This window comes from Protopterus annectens, chromosome 3.part1 (genome assembly GCF_019279795.1).
Source record: "Protopterus annectens isolate FY-2018-M chromosome 3.part1, PAN1.0, whole genome shotgun sequence".
NCBI lineage: Eukaryota > Metazoa > Chordata > Ceratodontiformes > Protopteridae > Protopterus > Protopterus annectens.
The window spans coordinates 705,456,001-705,478,003 of NC_056732.1; the positions used below are offsets into that span (position 1 = coordinate 705,456,001).

Here is a 22,003-nt window from a genome sequence, read left to right on the forward strand (position 1 = left end):
TCTTACCATAACGTTCCATCTGTATTGTTGATCCTCATTCAGTCATTACGACCCTCCCTCCTTCCCCCTCCTGTGGCTTCTTGTGGATCTCACCATCAGGTTCTGTTAGGTCATTTGACCAGAGGTAGCCTCTACCTTCTTTTGACTTGTAAACTCAACCTGTGGTAACAGGGATGGGGGGATTCTGGGTAAGACTTTTTAGTTCGAGAGTTTGTAGCTGGCACGAGCTTGGAAGATGGCCGGCTCGGTTCCGAGGTCAAAACCGATACCCACATGTAATGACTGAACGAAGATCAACAATACAGATGGAACGGTATGGTAAGACATAACTTCTTTTTTCTGCCTGCTGTGCCTCTAGTCTATCCCTAACTTTCTCACAATATTGCCTCCACCTAATGTGTGTTGCTGTCCATAAGACTGCACTCATGAAGTGCTTTACCGGCTATGAAAGTAAGCAAAGCACTTTGCATTTTTTTTCCTTTTTTTACTCTAACTAGTGGTACATGGAGCAGGTAAAGCTCCATGTACTACAAAGAATTATGATCAGGTTGGCGATAACCCGGTATTGTTTTCTCAACATAGTTTTGCTTTTGAGGTGTATTTCTTGGCATGCATGTCTCAAACAGAATGATCAGTGACCCACTCATAATCCTATGTGGAAGTCATCCGTCAGTGCATAAAATGTATAATATCTGTAACTGTATATAACTGGTGCAATGACCGTTTAACCTATTTTTACAACATACAGCAATCAGCTAGAACCTATTGCCAGGAGTAACCCTCACTTCCACTGTCCATTTATCCTTAAGGTGTACTTGGGCCCAGTAATATGTTTATTATACCCTTTCCTAGTGGTATTCACAAGTCTCACAGGAGCTTTTCATTATGAAATAAGTACATTGGGTCATGTTTTGTGTTCAAATAACCTGTAAAAGCTATTTACTCTTCTTAGTGTACTTAAATGCTGCTAAATGGAGTTCTGAATAATTTTCCAGGCTCAGTTGTTGCAAAGAGTCAGGCCTGTCTTATTACTAACTAAAACTGATGGTTTGTAAAGTCTGCCTTGCACCACTCAGTAAAATTCTCCTACACAACAAAGTCTTCCCATGTCCAAGTTGATGCACTGGACAGCTCTCAGCCCCTCTTGGTATAACATTTACCTTTATCCTAAGCAGGCTCCTGATGTTTTTTTTTTTTTTTTCCTGACTGTGATTACTTTTTTGTTTGCAGAAGTAAATGACATGGAAATATTACTTACTGCACCAGACTGAATGGAAGACATTGGTGTTACGTTTCAATGTTTTCTTCTGCCTGTTGCTGTCAGTAAAAATAAATCCAGAGAGGCTGGGTTCATTTGACCATTTTTTCTGTGTTAACTTGTTGCCTAGATGAGACATTTTTATCTTTCAGTACTTAATTCTGTAGTAGACAGGAAAACATATTAAAGCAAAAGCACAAGAACTGATGGTAATAACTGGCATTTATTTTAAATATGTTAATGCTTGTTTCACTTTTCAGAGAGTCCGAAAACAATATTGAGAATTTGGGTACTTGGATACCTTATGGGTTAGTGATTAATTATTCTGATGGATTTGTATAAAATAAGCCAGCCAGTTGGGTACATAACTAAAGCTGGACTAATTCAAAGTCAAGAGTCAAGTGATTAATTCACCATTTTGCTGTAAATTTTAAGGAATAAAAAAAAAAACAGTTTAATGCTTATTTCATGTTTATGAAGGTGGGGGGGGTCTGCACAGTTTCACAGACTTGATGTACGTTTGATGTTGTACTATTTCAGAGACAGACAAATTGGTTTTCAAGCAAAGTCAGTTATTCTCTTTACTCAAAGATAGTACATTCTCAGAGTTGGTGTATTTAGATATCTTTGGGGAGGGGGGTTGCAAGGCAGATAACTGTTCTTAGTGTGTGTGTGTGTGTGTGTGTGTGTGTGTATATATATATATATATATATATATATATATATATATATATATATATATATATACACGCACGCACACTAAGAACTGTTGTCTGCCCTGTGTGTATGTATATATTTATTTATAAAATGTGTGTGAACTGCCCAGTTTGTTGTGTAACATGTCCCCTTCATAACTGTGAGACGTAACAGATATAGTGTTTTGTTATAGCTTGAAAGAAAGAGACAAGCACAAGCATCGCAGTTTGTTTTCCAGTAACACTTGAAGTTTAATAGGCGTACTGTTTTTCTCTAATTTTTACACCTGGTTTCAGTAAATGTTTTACCTTATTTATTAATGTTTTAGTTAATTTGCTCCATGCTTAATTTGGGGTGTTGCTTAACTAAAGCTTTATTCCGGATACTTAAATTCCTACAGTTTTACTTGTAGAGTACAGCTGGGACTTTCAACATTGCATTTTTGCTGACATTTAAAGATCATGTTTAAAGGCGTGCGAAAGTGTTTGCACGCATCTTTATGCATGCAAAAACTTTTTATACAAAAGCAACAGGTCATTTCATAGCCATGTATAAATATAGTTTTAAAGATTTTGCTTAGTTTACCAATTTGACAATTGCATGACTAATTTACAGTTACTTACCCTATGCTAATCCTGGTCCATTTCTGTGGTAAGGGGCAAGTACAACATAAGGACAGTTTTCTGTAACTAGTGAGCTGGTGTATTTTTGCATTGTGGTAAGAAACCAGAATACTTGAAGAAAACTCACTCATGTCTAGGGAGGGCATGCAAAATGTCATACAGAGAGTGACCAGAGGTCAGGATTGAACCATGGACTGTGGAGCTGTGAGGCACCGATCTTGCCACTGAGGATTGAGATACCACTTTATAACTGTTTGAAATCCAGCAAGACCTTGCTTCTTCATGTTCTGCAGCCAGTTATGTCACTAACAGCAGTACATTTTATGAGATAGCAAGTTGTGGTGAGATGCAGTTTCCATGTAAATGTATCAAGTTTTTAGTTTTACCAACTGTTGTTTTCAAACCGTCATGTAATTTAAAAATTCATGAACTTGTTCTTTTTGGAGCAGGGTTGATTTGTATGTTTAAAAAAAAAAAGTAAATAGTTTCCTTTTTTTTTTTTTGATTTTGAAATGTGTTGCACAATTTATGATCTTATCACCAGTATAGTGATAACACTATCACTTCCTATAGGGCTGACATCAGTTTTAATGTAAATAGGCTGCAGTATTCAGAAGGCTACTTTGTCTAACCTGACACATCTACAGAAGAAAGAGTCTTCAGTTCACTTACTGGTCCATTGTATGGTTCATAGCGTCTTTCAGTGGTGGCACTTGGATGTCTATAATGGACCAACTTCTGAGTGTTGGAGTTGCTGAGGATCCAGAGTTGGTTAACATAGCCTATAACAAGCCTACAGCCAGTACTCTGGATGCAGTAACCATAGTCTGTACTCATTCTAGAGCCAGTGGTCACCTAGAGTCATGTTCTGATCATGAATTGTGTGTGCTTCATAGACTGGGGTGAGTGATGGAGCATTATTGGTGAAGAAAGTGCATGCTTGAGGGTAGCTCTGGTCTAGATGCTCACTTTATCAGAGAGCGCTGTCACATAAGAAGACGAATTTACTTGTTCAGCAAGATCTCTGCAACACTAAATTAATTAACTTGAGCTTCTTGTATGGTGATTGAGTTGTGCAGATTTCACTGAACCCTTCCATGCTATCAGTGAAAGGAACCCAACTAAAACTATTTTACAAAATAACGTCTTCTTTCAACCATAGCCTGACACTCCTTAGCAAAAAATTTTCTGATACCAAAAATGAATATGTGAGACCTTTATTCACTTTCTGCTCCAGTAAAAATACATGAAAGTTGCAGACAATAAATAAAATCTGCAGATTTGTTTTACTGGCTGATAATTACACCCATCACTGCAAACTGCTGGAACACTTTGACAAGTAGTAGAATAGCAGTAATACTTAGCTCAAAGTCTTCAAGATAAACAGATTTGGCCAATTCCCGCCATTAAAAGCAAAACTAGTTACCAGACGTCAAACCTATGTTCTCAGGGAGTATTTGGAAGACTTCTTACCACTAATCAAACCATATTTGAAAACCTCCATGGTGAAAGTGCATTTTCTAAAATGGCCCCATATGTTTGGAACAATCTTTTTCCTGATGTAGGGAATAAAATACCTTAGACCTGTTTAAGAAAAAAAATTAAAAGAGCATCTTTCAAAGCAAACAGCCTGCAACTCCTTCAAAGAGAATTGTTAAAAATGCATTTTCTCAACAAAAAGTTGTCATCTTCAGGCATAAACTGTAATGCAAAAAACTTTTGTTTCTGTAGAAGGTTTCATGAGCATGACCATCTCCAGTTCCAAATGACAGATCTAGCAGTTTTGTTATAGGTAATGTAAGTAATGTGTCTAGTAAACTGTAAGTGTATTGAAATATAAATACTGTAAATGTCTGAATACGTAATGAAAATGTTGCTATATGCTGTATTGTATGGTCACGGCTTCTTCTTTAGTATACTGTTTTTGATCACTGCTGTTCTTGTTGAACTGATTCATGGTTTTTATATGTTTGCTTCTTACCATGCTGGCCAGTGTGGTACTTACCTGGTTAACAAAATGCAGTAAGTAATTGCCCTGAAGGTAGGTCAGTGCTTCCTCAACAGCCAGAAAATCTTTGGGTTCTCCTTAAAATGAAAGACAGATCTCTCTGGGCTTGTCTGTTGTGGCATTGGCATCCTTTTTAAAATAAAAGGTTTCAGTAAGGCAAAACTGTCCTTCATTTCTCAGTCATTCCAGCTGTCCTGTCACAGTCATAAAGAGTAAAGTATCACTACCATTTCACATGAGGGTGAGACCATGCTACATGTAAAATTTTAACTTTGTTTAGGTAACGAAATGGGTCTGGATTTAGAATTTAGAAAAGTAAGAGTGCAGTCACCCTTTTGTACTGGCCTTTTTTAGTGTTGTTTAGTTGTAGAAAAAAGGGTAGTCACAAACCCCCCCCCCCCCCCACAAATTGCAACCCTATGTCTTTTTTAGTTATCCCAGATATATTGTTGTTGTGCACGGCAAAATTAATAAATACAAATTGCAAGCTTATGTCTTTTTTTGAGAAGCCCAGACATTATGTTATACATGGATTAATTTTCAAAGTCCTCAACCTTCTGAGACAAGTAAAAAAAAAAAAAAAATAAATCCAAAAGCAGCTTTAGGGTAAAGGCACTAAACGGTGTAAACGCACAAATGCTAAATTCCTTTTCAAGTCACCAAAGTACCATCACAACTCCTCTCGGAATAAAAGTTGAAAGTTGTAGTTCCTTTATTTAATAGAATAGTAAGCGCTTTCGGGTTTTAACCAAACCCTTCTTCAGACATATAACTAATGACAATTTTTCAGAGTATATTTAAATGAAAAAAGGCGCCAAAAAAGCATTTGAACCATTTTTAAAATCTCGGTAAGTACCATTATTGTCCACTAGATGGTATCAAAGGCAAACTTTTCAATGGAAGTTTACTGAGAATGCTAAATAAATAATTTATTTATATATATTTGTTGACCGGGAGTGTCCAACTGGACATAGGTCCATTTTCAGCAGAGGCCCGGGGAGAAAAGCTCCACAGTTAAAATAAACAGACAGTAGTTACATTGGATTACATAACGATTAACAATTTACATAGCAAATCAATGTCTACTTTGTTTCTGAAATGTATGTAAAGAAAATACATTTTGAAACTATTGTTTATTGTAGTACTTAATTATTCTCAAGAATGTTCAAATGCAAACTTGCAATTAAATACATATCTATAAACTCATCAAATAAAATATATATATAAATATAAGTATGCTAGAGAAAAATGCTTATACATAAATATTAGGCCCAATTAACAAACTGTCAAACCTATATAAATACAATGTACATAACTCAATTTGATTAATAATCATAAAAATCACCAGTAGAATGAGAAAAAAAAAATATATATATATATATATATATATATATATATATATATATATATATGTAAATTATTTTTAAACATCTAAAGAATGTTTAAAAACATTGTCATTAGGCTTACATTCATAGACATAAATAATCAGATCATATATATATATATATATATATATATATATATATATATATATATATATATATGTGTGTGTGCATAAACGCATAAAATGTATATGAATATACACATATATCAAAACACATAAAAATACATTTTAATATAAACATATAACAATAAATTATAAATATGCTGATTACTTGAAAAAGTACATAAATAAACTACAATCTATCTATATATTCATGTATGATGTTTCAGTGGTCTATCTTTGAGAAATGGCCTAATCGAATTTCTGTCATTTATACCACTACCTCTGTATGACTGCATTCTTATTATCCATTTTGTTTCTTGTTTTTCTGTATAGTTCTTTATATTACCTAATCTCTTGTTTCTCTCAATCAACTCAACAACCATGAAATTAAACTTATGATTCAAACCATGATTTAAAAACATGTTTCGCTAATGCATTGGTTTCATCCTCACGATTTATAGCGTAAACATGTTCCCTCGCTCTCTCAAGGTTCTATTAGTTTTTCCTATGTAGAAACTAGTACATTTCGTGCATTTAGCTAAATATATGATCTCTAGACCTACAGTCAGCATTAGTGTGTAAAAGTATATGTTCTATTACAGGATGTATAAATACATTACAACCTTGCATATACAAACATTGATTACAAGTTCTACAGGGGTATGTCCCCTGTCTTTTTGACACTATTTTGTTGACCTTTCCTTGTTCATAACAAAGTAGTCATTTTAGAGACTTGTTATTACGATATCCATACTTAGGTTTAGAGCCAACTATAGATTGAATTTCATCATTAGTTGTTAAAGTAGCCCAATTTCTATTAATAATATTGCATGTACTCTTGTTATTATTTGAGTATTGTATATTCAACCTGACTTGTGTATAATTTAACTTGGTATTTCCTATAGCTAGTGCTACCTCAGTTTCATCAATATAATTTTTTCTAAAATAAGGTCTTCCTTTCTTTTCCCTATCTATTACTTTTAAATCATTAATGACCCCACTTTTTTTATTAGAATATCCTCTCATATTAAATTCTTCTTTCAAAGTATCTAAAGTTAATTTACATTTATTATCATCACTAGTTAATTTGGATTTTCTCCGGCCTTGATTAATAACCATATTTTGATATAGATGCATAGGATGCATGCTGGTGCGATGAAGCAAACAGTTTTTTCTACATTTCTTCCTATATAATGATGTTGAAATAATATTTTCTTCCTTGGTTATTAATGCATCTAAAAATTCTATAGTTTCTCTCGACCATTTACACTCAAATTTCAAAAAAGTAGTAGTTTGATTTAAATATTGTAAAAACTGACCTAAATCTGACTCCATCCCTTCCCATAGGAAAAAGACATCATCCACAAACCTTTTGTAATATTTAATGTTTCTAGCATAGTTCTTATTGATGATATATGTCTTTTCCCATTGGGCCATGACCAAATTAGCGTACGAGTTAGCACATGGTGTTCCCATCGCTACGCCTTTGGTCTGTAAATAGTATATATCAGCATATACAAAACATTTTCCAGGATTAGTTCAAGCAATAGCATGTATTTTAACACTTCATCCTTGTTAACATTTCTTATATGTAGCAATTGTCTCAAATAATCCATTCCTTCTATATTGGGTATTGTGGTGAACAATAACTACACATCTAAGGTTATTAACCAAATTTCAGATGCCTCATTGCTATTATTTGTACATATAAAAAGTGTTTCCAGAAAATCTTGAGTATCTCTAATTATAGTATCTGTGGTTTGAACTATCCCTTTAAGTTGCTTTTCAACATAAATAGAGAGTGTTTCTGTCAGCCACCCTCTACTAGAGACAATCGGTCTCATTTTGGGATTCTGATAATTTCTATGATCTTTCGGGAGCCCTCTGAATGTTGGAACTGTTGGTAGTTCAACGGAAAAGTATTTATATAGGTCAGGATCAATAATGTTACACATTAACAAGTCATATAAATTACTATGCATATTGCTAATAATCTTGTTGAGCTGCATGGAATTAATCAATCGATATGTTTTGTCCTCATCAAGTATTGCCTGCATGACTCCTTCATAATACGGTCGGTCCAATATGACAACCGCCCCACCTTTATCAGCTGGCCTGATTATGATCTCATTATTATTACTTAAATTAATTAATGCTTCACGCTCCCCTTGGTTTAGATTATAATAACTCTGATTACCTTTTGTTTGACTATACATGTGCATGAGTTCCCTTTCACATGATTGTTCAAATGTTTCTAATAGGGGGTGTAAATGGGGTATAAACACATTAGGTTTCTTGAAAAGAAACTGTTCAGTTTCTTGTTTATCTTTAAATAACATTTTCAATGTTATATTTCTAACAAACATTTTTATATCCAGGACAAATTCAGTTATATCAGTTTTTTTATCTGGTATAAAAGACAGCCCTTTATTTAAAAGGGATTTTTCAAAAATTCCAAGTTCATAATGAGATAAGTTAATGATCAACTCAGATTCAGTTGTCTCTGTATTTTGTTCTGAGTTAATATGGAGTCTCCTGATATTTTCTGCTTCCTGCTGTTCCTGTTGGGAGTCCATTTTTTCTGCTCTCGAATAGGTAATGGAAATTGATGAGTCTTCGAGTTTAAAGCCGGTTGTTCAGTATGACTTGTCATCGGCTTCCTTTTTACATCACTATTCAGTGTTGCATTATTAAATTGACTTTGTTCTTCTGATTGTGGTTTTGATACATGTAAAGTATTCACATTAGGGCCATTTCGCTCTTCAACAGATGTTAGTGAATTTATCTGTTGCTCACTCTGTGATTTAAATATATTACAGTTACTGTTTACAGTTTTAGGTTCTATTTCTTTATCACTTCTGTTTCCTTGTATATCAGTGGGTTGGTTGGAGATGTGTCCCATTTCTAAGACTTGTGATTGGTGAGCAGGAGAAAAATGGTGAGAATGATTTCTAGTTTGAGATTGACCTGTCCCTCTTGCTTCCCTCGAACAAGAGAAGACATTCCCATTTCCGATTTCAAAGTCTTTTAAATCACGCTCAAGTTTCTTTTTCTTATCCTGAAATAACCTTCGCTCCAATGTCAGTGTATGCGTTTGAATGTCCTCGTAAAACACTACAAAATCTCTTTTGTTTATAAGCGCTAACAGTTCACTTTGTTTTTTAGTAATTTCTTCTGCAATGTTGTTTTCAATCAACATGTACAGTTCAATGAGTAGTTTTATATACTGGAAGCTAGTGTCTATGTTCAATTTTTGCCATTTGGCTAAAAGTTCAGGATAGAGCGTGCCGTATGTCGGCATCTTTAAAATCCTCAATTCTCTAAGTATTACATGAAAACATAAACATGCCTCCATGTGTTTGTGCTGCTCTTCTGAGACAAGTGTTTTAAGAAAGGAATCCGGTTGTACATCTCTTTCCTCCTGTCAGCTGTTCACTTCATTTGACGCTTTTGCAGTGCAGCAATGCAGCTGTATACACTGGTGGTAGTTTGTTCAAATGGTGCACCTTCTTTGATTTGTGCAGGGAAGCTGTTGTATTTTTTTGTAGTTGCACCATTGCAGTCAAGGCAGTGTTGCATCCTCTGGAGCATTGCATCATGTCCAAATTCCAGATTTCAATGGGCCTTCAGTGGGACTACAGCTGGCCTATGCTGTTCTGGAATGTCACTTCCCTCTTTGTGAAACAGTTACAAAAAGGCAACAATATGCTTTGCAGAAGATAAACATGGAGATGCATCTCTGTCATTAGCAGCTTGTTTTGGGACAGTCACTACTTATTAATCAAACTGAACATTTTATTTATTTTATTTGAGTGTTGCACAAAGGCGTAGATCTTTCTAGGACTGCTAAGGCCAAGTTACAACAAGAATATTATTGTATGTCTCAAAGATGCTGCCTATAAACAGCACTTGCATGTATTTGAGAAATGGGCACCTTACGTGTCAGAGTTTTCTGTAAAATCAACATATACGGACGGCTCCATGGTGCAAAGGTAGCATGGTCACCTCACAGCAAGAGGTTCTGCGGTTCAATTCTCGGCTGGGGTGCCTTCTGTGCGGAGTCTGCATGTCCTCCCTGCATTCATGTGGATTTCCTCCGGGTGCTCTGGTTTCTTCCCACATTACAAAGACCTGCATCTGGAGCGTTTCTCCCCAGGCCTCTGCTGAAAATTGGCTTCATTCCAAGTCAGACTTTCCCAGTAAACATATGTTAAACAAATAAAATATAAATTGCTTGAGGTTATGCATTAAAAGCTGAGATGAAAAAGTACTAGTATTTGTTATATTTTTGTCATATTTTTATAGACATTGCAGTTTCACAACACTCCTAATAATTTATCTTAATTCTGGGATTGTACAGTATTGGAAAAAGAGCAATACTTGGTTTTCCATCCAAACCAAGTATTCCTCTTTTGCTGTCATTGTGCAACATCAGAATGGGAGCAAGTTAGCACTGGAAGCTTTGTTTGGAGTGTATCCTGGGTGCTTGCACCACTGTTCTCCCATTTGGTTAGCTTGAGCCTTGGTCAGTCCAGCATCATCTTTGTGATGGGCCCCTTCAGTCATTCTGTCACAGATCTAGGATACATGAAGTTAAGGCTTTTCTCCTGGGGACTCCCTGCCTTAGTACCATCAGAGTTTGTTTGTCCTTGTTGTATGAGCTTCCATCAGGGTCTGTAGCCCAGATATTAGATGCCAAGCACTTGTTAGATTTTTGCTGTGAGCTTGAGTTATGTTTACAGAACTTCCCTCACAGGAACATCATTGTGAAGCCTGTGCCATAACTGGTGCTGCCATGTCTTCATGTACCAGTTGTAGTGTGTGCATGACCATGTACCAGCTGTAATCTGCCTGCTGTCCAATGTTGACTTGCAGCATATTTTCTGTTGTAAGATGCAGTGAGTGTTGGCTTATCTAGGGTTGTTGGGGGATTTGTGTATGCCATTTCTCAAGCCAGGTTGGAGGAAAGAGGTTCTTTGAAACATGCATAAACAATAAGCTGTCAGGTTCCTCAAATCCATCTCCCCATTGAATGGCCTTCCATTATGGGAAGCTGTATGGTTCATGCGAGCTTCATGTTTTTGGCACCCCCACCCAGGTAGGGAGCCAAGGGATTGATCATTGAAACCCCCCCCCCCTTTGGCGACAGCTTTTATTGCTGTTTTGGAAGCCCGGCAGCACCCTCAATTTGCCACTGTGACGCAGAAGACGACTTACACCTGCTGTAGGCCTTTTGCCATTTAAGTGATTTATTGTGGCAGCATCCTAGGGCTAACTCTGATGTAGAATGGATAAGCCACTAGTGATCCCAGAATCCACACTCAATTTCTCCTTTGCCACTTTGCATGTAGTCTAGATCTCTGGACAGATGCAACAAGCAGCTGTACTACTTTGCCACTTTGGGGATTAGGGCACTTGCATTCCACTCCTTTGTGGTCGAATGTTCACTGGGAAAGCTCAAGATCCTTTCTGAGTCTGGGCTTAAAGAACACCTTTTCCAAATCATGTTTGTTTCTGTTCAGATGGGCTTCCAGGTAACCATTTGTAACTTGGATTGTGTGGATGCACAAGCTGGGAATGCAGGCGTGAATGTGTGCTTTCAGGTGACTCCATTGCTGAGATTAAGAGACAGAGTGCTGTTTGCCCAGGCCTGTCCGTCTGTGTTCAGTTCCCTCCTTAAATGGTATCAGGCTGCCTTCTCAGTGAAGGGGCCATTTCCTCACTTTGGTTTCCCATTCTTCTTCAAAGAAGATAATGAAGCCTTGTTATCACTTCCATTGTGCAATTCTGGGCATCATTTGCAACCCCCTTCCTCTTTGCCAGCAGAAGACTACTGAAGGTAGTACTGCCAGCCTACTTGCTGCTGCTTGGGCTCTGATATGGGCTGGCTTAAGCAGGGGGTAGCTGTCCTGCGTTGCCCTGATCAGGAGAGACATCCTTTGGGGCTCAGCAGATTTGGTGCTAAACTCATCTCTTGCTTTTCCAGTCTTAATTCTCCTTCATTTTTTCATCCTGTGTAGACTGATGCAGTAGAACATTTGGGGCATGCTCAGTCTCTATCTAGAGGGAGTACACATTGTGTCTCATTTTTAGGAGGAGTGGAAATCATCACTTTTCACTCCTTTGCCAGAATGAGGCAAGTGTTTTTGTCTAATTCATGTATTTGGTGTCCCCTTTCCTTTGAGAAAACATTTGAGGTCCCTTTCCTTTTTATTTGTGCAGTGTGGTTGTTCCCTGAACTGCATTTTCAGCCTTGTTTCAAGAGTCTTTATGGTGTTTCTCTTTTGTTTGTTGTTTGCTTTGATTATGAATCTCTGGTAACAGGATTTACTTTAATGTCCCAAGCCCTTTCAAGTGTTGGCTTTGATGGTTGAAACCTGGAAGAGCCACGGTTTACCCCCACGTGGAATGAGTGGTGGTTGGTAATCCTGTTTGGGGATTCTAAAGGTGAGATTTATATGGGGAGTCTCCTCACTTTCGTTGCAGTCCCATAGCATTGCTGCATTTTTGCTACTGCCCTTTCTGCTTACTTTTTAGGTGTGGAACTTGTACTCCTCTTGGGGTGTTCCCTTGTGCTTGAGAGGGCCCAAGAAACCTGGATTTAACAGCCTAAGTGTAGGCAAAGCTTTGGGCTTGAGTTTTGATCTATCATCATCCTTTTGGCATAAGTGTTTACAAAGTTGTCATAGCATACCTGTTTGTTGGGATTTTGCAATGGAGTCTGTACTAGCTGTTTCCCCTACAGATGTTTTAGGCTTCCACTAAGAAGTTCTTGGTCTTTAGAGCCCTGAATCTGTGGACAAAGCTAGTCTAGGTTTCTTTCCAGTTGTAAGTCAGCAGCCACTCCTTCACTTATGGTCAAAGGGGGGGGGGGGTCTGCTTTGATCTGTCAGTCCAAAGGGCTAGAGTCCTGATCCTTTTGGCCACAGGGTCTTTTTTTCTTGTGGTTTCCAGTGTTTCAGCACAGCATGTGCCTGTAATGCAGTATCTTTTCTGGCAAGGAGGAGTAAGGCCATTTCTTCGTGCAGGAAGTAATGGTTTGTATGGAGTCTTGCCCCATTGTCAGACTTCTGTCTCTGGAAGTCTCATTAATTTGGGTGCGAACAGTGCTATCAGTCATTCAGAGGCATTCTTGCACCCCCTGTTGGAGATGTGGATCGGGAGACTGTCTGTCCTGAATCTGTGCAGGTTGGGATCTCTAGAGACTGGTCTTTCTGCCACCAGCAGGATTATGTTCAGTGGTAGGTTGAGGTTACCTTTCTCCTTTGTGTGGTTTGTGGTGTTCCTGTACAATTTTTCTTTACTCGTTATGATTTCACATCTCATCATTGTTCATGGAGGGAGGTTGAGCTTGATTTTAGTATAATTTGGTGGCCAGTTAAGAGCATGGATTCAGACTTCAGTCCTATCAAGAGATGTCTGCATTACTTGGAGGGCAACTGCCATGCCTTTAGAGGCTGGTCTAGGACCTTTTACTGTGTCCCTGTAAGCTGAGGTCCTGTGGGGGTTGGAGCCATTTTTAGCCTTCCAAGTGCAGTTGGACTTTCAAGTAGCAAAGCTGGTATAATGGTTAAGGTGCTTACCTTACAGCCACAAGATGCAGGGTTTGATTCTCACATGGGGTGATTGGTTAGGCTTAAAAAATAAATAGTTCTAGGTCTCTATGGAGCAGTGTCCAATGCTGTTCCACTCAGTCACTTACAAGACAACCTTGATGAGTCAGAGGCTTGTATATTCTGGCCTCAGTTTCGATGAGGGATCCTCTGCACATTTTTGCTTATGTTCCCAAAGGAAGGCAGGATTGTAGTGTAGGTCCTCTGAGAATACCGTTTCTCTCTCTTGGGGGAGGAGTTGAACTTCATGGTTGGCAGGCTTTTCTGTTTTATTTTTTGGCCTTCGGGTCCAGCAGTGTTGGTGTTCCATCCTTGGATTATATTCCCTTTTTAGGGGGTTTGCCTTTACAGCTATCCCAGAGCTTAAGGACAGAAGTTGTAGGGATTTCCTTTGATGATCTTCTGTGGTTGAGTTCTTTTGCCTTGGCCCTGCTTGTAAGTGAAAGTGGTTTAATTTGTTCCTGAAGCAGTCCATTCATTTGTCTGTTTCTTCATGCAAGCAGAAAACAGGAACAAGAGAGGTTCATTTGTTCTGTGGAAGTGTGTTGCCATTTGAGGTGCTTCCTGAACAAGCTGCTGTTATTTAAGATGGATCAGTGGTTCACTCATCTAGTTCCAAAAAGTGAAGGGCTCATAATACCAGTTTCTTCTTAATGGATTGGCAACTGTGCTATTGGCTTCATCTACTGGCTTTGCTTCAGTCTCCAAAAATAGCTTCTTTCAGTGCTTGCTGTAGTTAACATTTCCACAGGCTTGGTCACATTGACTTTTGATCTGCTGTGCTCTCCTTTCTCTAGAAATTTCTGTTTCCACCAAAGTTTTGTCAATTTGGCCTCTTCTAACTGGACTTTTATCATTTGAGCTGTGTTGCTGTTCAGTCTTCCAGTGCCATCTGTGTCTGTGGTTTGGATTCAGTTCAGCCACAGAACCTATTTGGAAGGGTCCTTCATGTTAGATGTCAATATATGGGTTCTTACTGTGTTAGTTTGTCTGGGAGAGGGCCCTCCTTGATTGTTCCAGAATTTCCCTCTTGTCATCCTTCTACAACTAGGCAGTCCCTCATTCCAGCCTTGGTTGTTTGACATCCCTACAAGCTCGGCAAGTATTTACTAGTTTATCAGTTGATAAGTGTTTATTTTGAAGCTTTCCTGTTTCTAGCAAGGTGCTCACCAGTGGTTAGGGGATGAACTGTTGGTACTAACATAGTCCATGCATGACATCGCAGCATGCACTACGACAAGTTAAAGACCAAAATGCATCTGTTGTGTTATAAGAGGCAGGCTTTGAAGTGATAGATAGTAGAATTTGGAGTGGTTAGTGAAGGGTTGGGCATTTGGAAGATTGTGTCTAACACATGCAACAAAACTGCATGCTGGCGTGTCCTCCCTGTAAGAAAGAAAATTTATAAAGTTAATTTTAAACAGGAGTAGGTAGTGGTGTGGCAGCAGTGTATGTTATACCACAGTGTAAAGAACTTATGGAATTTTTGTGATATTTTTTGGCGAGGGGCTATACTTGTTTAAATGTAGTACAACAAAATATGTTACACAGAAAAGCAGAGTTTGGAGAGCTGAAAGTAATTATTCAGCATGGGTTACTTGGTAGGAGAACTGCAAAACAATAAATCCAGGGTAGGATAGAATGAGATCATATGTAGTAGATGAAAGAGTGAGAATCTCTGATTTATGCAGGGTTAAGGAAAGTATGCTATAATAGTTTCAAAATAATTCAAAATAAAATAAATAGTAAATGCAGGGATGTGCAGATGGAAAGGAAATATGGTACTAAGATATTATTCGAAAAGTGTTTGGGGGAGGGCAGAGATGGAGATAACACACACATACAAATGTGAAATCCTGTCTTATTACTTAAACTTTAAAAGCAGAACTCATAACTAAGCTGTAAAAGCCCAAGTCACTATTCATTAATAGGTTCTTTTTCCAGGTTTACCTTGTAGTGTTTTTGTATTTTTAGTTGATTTCTTATGTGTTTATTCATTCTGCTTTATATGGTCTATCTTATTTTAAACCTACTGCATTTAAAGGTTGAATGATCTAGTGACATGTCCTTAGGAAATAATGCTTCTCATGTTTCTAAGGTCATTGTGCTTTTGAGGGAGTGGACAATGATTTACTGCAGATATGTGCATTATTACGTTATAATGACTTGACAGTTTACAGCAGCATAGGTACAAAAAAATATTGCTTCCTTAGTGTTCTTGCTGTAATAGCTGTGAGTATAACAGACAAGGTGAAATTTATATTGCATGAAGAATTGAAATGAGTCCAGAATCTTTGGACAGGAACATCTGAAACAGTTCCACTTCCTTTGGCTCCTTTTTTCATTGAATACAGATGGAAAGTTCTGTCTTATGGAAACAGTTTACCCTTTTAAGATGTATTGTTCCTGGATTCATCTCTGAACGTTTCCACTTTAAAATCTGACTTTAATATTGCTTTGCTTAAAGCCTGTTCTTAAATGTTTGCAGGAATTGCAGTTACTAAAATGCAGTTTTGTAGGAGTAGAACTGATTTTTGTAGCTAATGTACTTGTACAGTGTGTCGTTTGGAGGACCCAGCAGAATCTGACAGCATTGTGTTCCAGGTGAAGGAGCTAGTTTTAAAGATGGCCATGTTTCAATACAGCCTTAACATGGGAAGAACAAACATTTTCAGATTCTAAAAATAAATTTTGGAAGGTTAGAGTAAATTCTTCTCATCTTCTGCTGTCAGGTCACTGTCTTCTTATGTTTTGGTGACGTTTCCTTTGATGAATTTGTCTTGAGTAGTGTGCACAGAGCAGTCCTTGTCAGGTTATGGCCATTAGAGACCTAACAGCTTTCAGATGTGCCTCAGCAGGACCTGGTTTATAGATTTGCTACCCTCAAGGCCATGCTGTTTTGTGTTGGTGCATCTTGCTTCTGTCCAGCAGCATCATTTCTAGGCTGAAATTTATTTTTATTTTATTTATTCTTTATTGACAAATTAGTCCAACTAGCCTAGTTGTCTGTTTTTACGGGGGACCTGAGGTGGCATTTTTGGTACTAAGGGAAATTTGATCAGGGCATCTGGGAGATTCCCCTACTCTTTTCGATAGGTGCGGTGGAATCTTTTAGACCCATCAGAGCTACCACCAACTCAGGCAGATGGGGCCACTGTTTAACAATCAGTGCCTTGCTTGAGATTCTTTCACACTGAACCCTTCTGAATGTGTTCCAGGCCAGTTCTGTCTCATATGTGCATGCTGTTTTTTTTTTCTCCTGCTTCTGCAAGTTATGATGTTGCCATTCCAAGGTATGCATGCCTGTGCTTGTCCAAGCCTGACAGCTTCCACTCGTGCTGTCTGTAACTGAGCACTCTAATTTGGAGTGTCTATAGCATGCTACGTGTTATTTCCTCTCCCATCTAAGTGCTGCCATGTGTAAGTGTTTCTGGCTTCAGTTATGATATGGCTGTGAGTGTATTCTTAAGTAATATTGGAGCTCTGATATGGATCATTAGTTAACATGCTGCAGAGGTTAAATGGAAGGAGTTTTTACACTTGGCAAGTCACTGACCTCAATTTCAGTTTATATTTCTACTTACTGAGTAATGCAAGTGAATGGACATAAAAACAAAGCAGTCTTTGGGACTGCAGCTTTAGAGCAGCTCCATTAATAAGTGTATCACATACCATTTATTGAGCTTCTTCCATTTCCAGCTGCAGTTTGTGCACAGTGGGGAACAGTAGCATATTTTGTTAGCTGTTATAAGCCTTTTATGAGGCCTTAACCAAAGTCATAGTAGGTTATTGCTACTTGAATAGATTTAATAAGGCCATGCAGCTTCTTTCAGTCACTTGTTTATTATGTGAGATAGTTTTCAGAATTACATTGTGGAAAAATGATATTGTTACTCAAGTAACTGTTTGCTGTTTTTGTGTCCCCCCACAGATAATTCAGGACAGAATATTTAAACACATATCTCGCAACACTTTGATATGGAATAAACCTCCTGGAGGGCTGTTTGCACTACCACAATATTCTGCATATCTGGGAGATTTTCCTTTCTATTACGCAAGTTTAGGTAAAGAAGTTTATAGCTTCATTTGTATACATAATATGTCTCTCTCTTTTTATTTATAGTTTTTATTTTCTTGACCTCATTTTGCATTTTTTGTTTTGTTTTTGAATATTTTATGTTCCTTCTTGTTTTGGTGTATGCTAAGATTTCAGAATTGCAAGTGTAAGCCTGAATGTTGCAGTATTTTTGGTGAAATGTAATACCATTTCTGTCAGCATATTTGTGAACTGTATTCACAACTGTGATTGTCTTTTTTTTTCTGTTTCCAGTAATATAATCACATTGCTCATATTAGCATTCTTTAAGATGTGGCTGAGGCATACTCCCACATTCTTATTTCTTTTTTTTTTTCTGTTTTCACTGTCCCAGTCTCCAGGTCATCACTGCTGTTCAGTGGCGAAAGAAGGGTGTATGCATAGGTCATCCACACTGCTTTAACATCTGTTTAGGTCACCATACTCTGGTGCAAGACCTGTCCACCTTTTCTTTTGCCATGGCTGCTTGAGTTTGATGCCTGTAATTGTTAAAAGGTACTTTTGGTGCTCAGATTAATGCAGAGCAAAGTGCATGTTCGTTTTAACTGCCACCATGCAGAAACGAAATCTGGGAGGTCACAGATAGCATCATTTGAGGGTTATTGACATCAGAATTGAGGCACACAAGCACATCAGAAGGGAATAAAGATCAAGACTTAAGGGGTGTAAACCTGACTCCTCCTCAGTCTGCTGCTTTGGAAGTGGCCCTAATCCTCGATTCAATGGTTTGTAGTGAGATGTTCAGTTAGTTTGCATTTTCCAAATTATATGACCTAGGACAGATAAGCAAAGAGGTTTCTGCAAACTCTTCCCCTTCAGTGGGTTAAGTACATTACAATTGCAAGTAACACTGCCTACCATCCCTCTCTTGAGAAGGTTTGTTAATGGTGGTTGAAGGTAAGCAGTATATTTTCTATGTTTTAGTTTGTTAACCAAGTAAAGCCACTAGGTACGTGCCTCTTTTCAGGGAATGACCTTTGAGTGTTGTCTGGTTATTTGCTCAGAATTATACATTAGGCAAATGGAGACTAAGGGAAGCAGACAAGTGGCAAGAGGTTGCAGCCAGCTATCAGCACATAGTCTAAATCAAGTGTATTATATTGCCAGTACCCACCACAGCAGCCACAGGGCAGGGTGTGACTGTAGACCCCGTCCCCCCCACTGGTATTCTTCACAGATTGCATCTTCCAAAGCAAATAGCTTCACAGTTGCTGCCAATTCCTTGTCCTAACAGGGACGTCAGCGAGGAATATTATTGGATCATCCTGGTTGCTGCTTGACTGGCTGTAAATGTGAGTTCTTGTTCATCACCTGGTGACAGCTGATGAGAGTGCACATTTAAGAGTTTCATACATCAGGAAACTAGACTGAGGCAAGACTAGGTTCCAGATACTGCCGTCACAGTTTTCCTCTTTACACGGATACTTTTCATGCTAGTTCCACCATCACAAACCTCAACTTTGTTGCCACCCCCATTCATGCTTGTTTGCGCATCTCAGTTTTATGTACCTGCTCGTTACATACGTCAGAGTGGCAGAGAGTGCAGACCATATTGAATATGATGTAGATGTAGAAAGATGCCGTTTTTATAAGAGATTAAAGAGATGGCGGTTAGACCATATAAAACTCAGTTTAATGCATCATTTCTCTTCTGCCAGCTTCCTTTCTGAGGATCCACTGCTTTGGCAAGGCCGTTTGGATAATGAAGGATTCTTTGACTTGGCCATAGCATCCCTGCCTGTCCCCATATAGCACACTGAAAATGTTTGGTTCTTTTTTTTCTCCACTAGAGCTTTCACTAATGTATGTCTTATACTTGTTATTTCAGATTCGAGACATTCTGGCCCAAATAAAGCAATTGCTGTTTGTTTGGCAGGCACTGTTTTTCTGGCCCCTTTGATGATAAGATATTAATCAGACTCTTTCATTTCTTCCTTCCAGAATGCATCAGACAGAGCACAGTGTATGGCTTCAATTGTCCTTTTTCCTCCCTAGACAGCACATTATCAGTTAAGTCCTGCTCGTAATCCCTGAGACCCATTGTCTACAACAAGTAGTCATGTCTTCTTGATAAATAGCAACGATAAGGATATATGTGGACGAGCTGTTGGCATGTGGCTCATTGATTTAGTTTATGGTTTCCTTGCTGTCCATGACAATGGAAAAATTCTCCACTTTCCTGTTTATTGTCAGTGTTGCTGATACTAGAAACTTTCTTCATTCTCCAGATGTCCTTCCTTAGATCACTTTTGCAGTATTCCAAATTGCTGTTTTTTTTTGCCACATAACCTGGACATCCAGCTGGCGTACCAAAGCAAAACCTTCCATATAGCCTGATGTATTATGATGATGTATGTATGTGATGATGTATCTGATGTATGACTTACCCAGTGGGCATAAGGGTATATAAGCAGGCATATAATCATAAAACCTCAGACTGTCTCACTGCCAGTCCAAATACTGGTCCTGCACCTTTTGATCTGTTCCTCGCGTGATTGTTGGTATCGTTGGTCTTCAGTGATTCAGATAAGTGCCTCATTGGAGAACCTTCCTTGTTTTTTCCTCAAACCTGTGGTGGTTTCAATTCTATGTCACCTAGGAGGAGAAAATATGATTGTGGTAGGCAGATTCCCTACAGCCTCCAGTTTTACAAGCCTACCAGAATTCAAGCCTACATACAAACAACTTATCATGGCCTATAATGCAAGCATTCTCATTGCAAGGTGTAACTTGTAATACTGATGACTGTGATTCTGTAGCAGAGATGTGAAAGAGCCAGATATGCAGAATGAAGTCAATTGGTCTATCTTCCTTTCAATGAAAGCTTATACAAAATAGTTTTAGTTGCTTCTTGCAAATGGGAGACCTCTTATGGCGATGATAAATTATGATCTTTTGAAGGAAATGCAGAAATGTCATAAAGCCTTGTCTACAGTTGAGGAGCATATAAAACATGCACAGAAACTTTACAGCAGCCGCAAAGCAGTTACAACACACCTGGTATTTGGCATCCTAGTCTAGCAGACTGACCGATCTAAGAGTTTATCCAGATTCCCAGAATGGATAATGAAACCAGTACTAATGAAAGGTTTGAAGTCCATTCCTGCACAAATGGTTGTTGTATCTTTCGGCTTTTCCCAGTTAGGGGTCGCCACAGTGGAACTCCGGTCCACTAATGATTGGCAGTAAATTTTTACGTACCGAGTTGCCAGCTGTGACGTACAACCTTCAACGAAGGTACGACCATTCACGCATGTCTCCACACAGAAGACGCTTTAGCTGAGAATCGAACAGGACAACGCTACCACAGCACCACCACCGCATTCCTACACAAATGGTACTTTTAGAAAATAGTTTAGCATTTGGCAGTTATACAGTAAATTACATGTAAATGCATTTTTGTGGACAAAAAAGAATAGTAACACTGATGTAGTCAACACATCTGACATTGTAGAAGATGAGAGACTATTGCGTGCAAGTTTGTGTGCTCTAGGGAATTATGATTTTAATTTCGGTGAATTCATGTATGTTGAAAGAGATGAATTTAAAGGTGAAAATGGAATGTGGGGAATTATGAATTCCATACATAAGAAACATAAACTCTATGCCTGTCATACTCTAATGTGCCCATTCATATATTTGAAAAAAGTGATAGATGGTGTAGGTGGGGGAAGCAGATTAAGAGAGAGAGATAAAAGAAATAGCTAAGTCTGTTTAAAGTGGAATGGACAGCATTACATAGTACAGAAAGTTTCAACAATGAGCATCTCCTCATGAAAGCAGACAGGGGTGACACTGTAGTGTTGATGGGCATGGATTTTTATATTCAAGCGAGCTTGAACTCTTAGTGGCAGTGAGTATGAAGCAGTAAATAAATCTCTACAAGCATGGCATTAGGAACTTTTTGCTATGTTAATGAGAGGGAACTGGTTACATTTCTTGACTGAGACTACATGTTTTCCACATATGTTGCTAAACTTTGGAACTCCTTTCTGACAGCTGTAAGAGAAATCCAAAGCCTCTAGTCTTTTCTAAATAATCTCAGACAGTGTTTATCAGACTCCTGATCCTGTTTTTGTTCAACTCCAGGCTAATGAATACTGCCTATGCAAAGACCTATATATTCTTACAGTAAAATCTGTAATACTGTTCCTTAAGAGTGTCTACTTTTCCTATGTCTTATCCCCTACCATGCCTGCTCTCAATTCTGTTATCACCATCTT

The 22,003-nt window shown here is 38.2% G+C and overlaps 1 protein-coding gene across 1 annotated transcript in view; it reads left to right on the forward strand.

Annotated features, from left to right (window-relative positions):
* The window catches only part of EXT1 (exostosin glycosyltransferase 1), a 1,160,063-nt gene that overhangs the window by 925,568 nt on the left and 212,492 nt on the right, over positions 1 to 22,003 (forward strand). Inside the window, exon 5 of the mRNA XM_044067060.1 lies at positions 17,616 to 17,748. Within this exon, the coding sequence (XP_043922995.1) occupies positions 17,616 to 17,748 (133 nt within the window). The remainder of the gene's footprint in view (positions 1 to 17,615; positions 17,749 to 22,003) is intronic.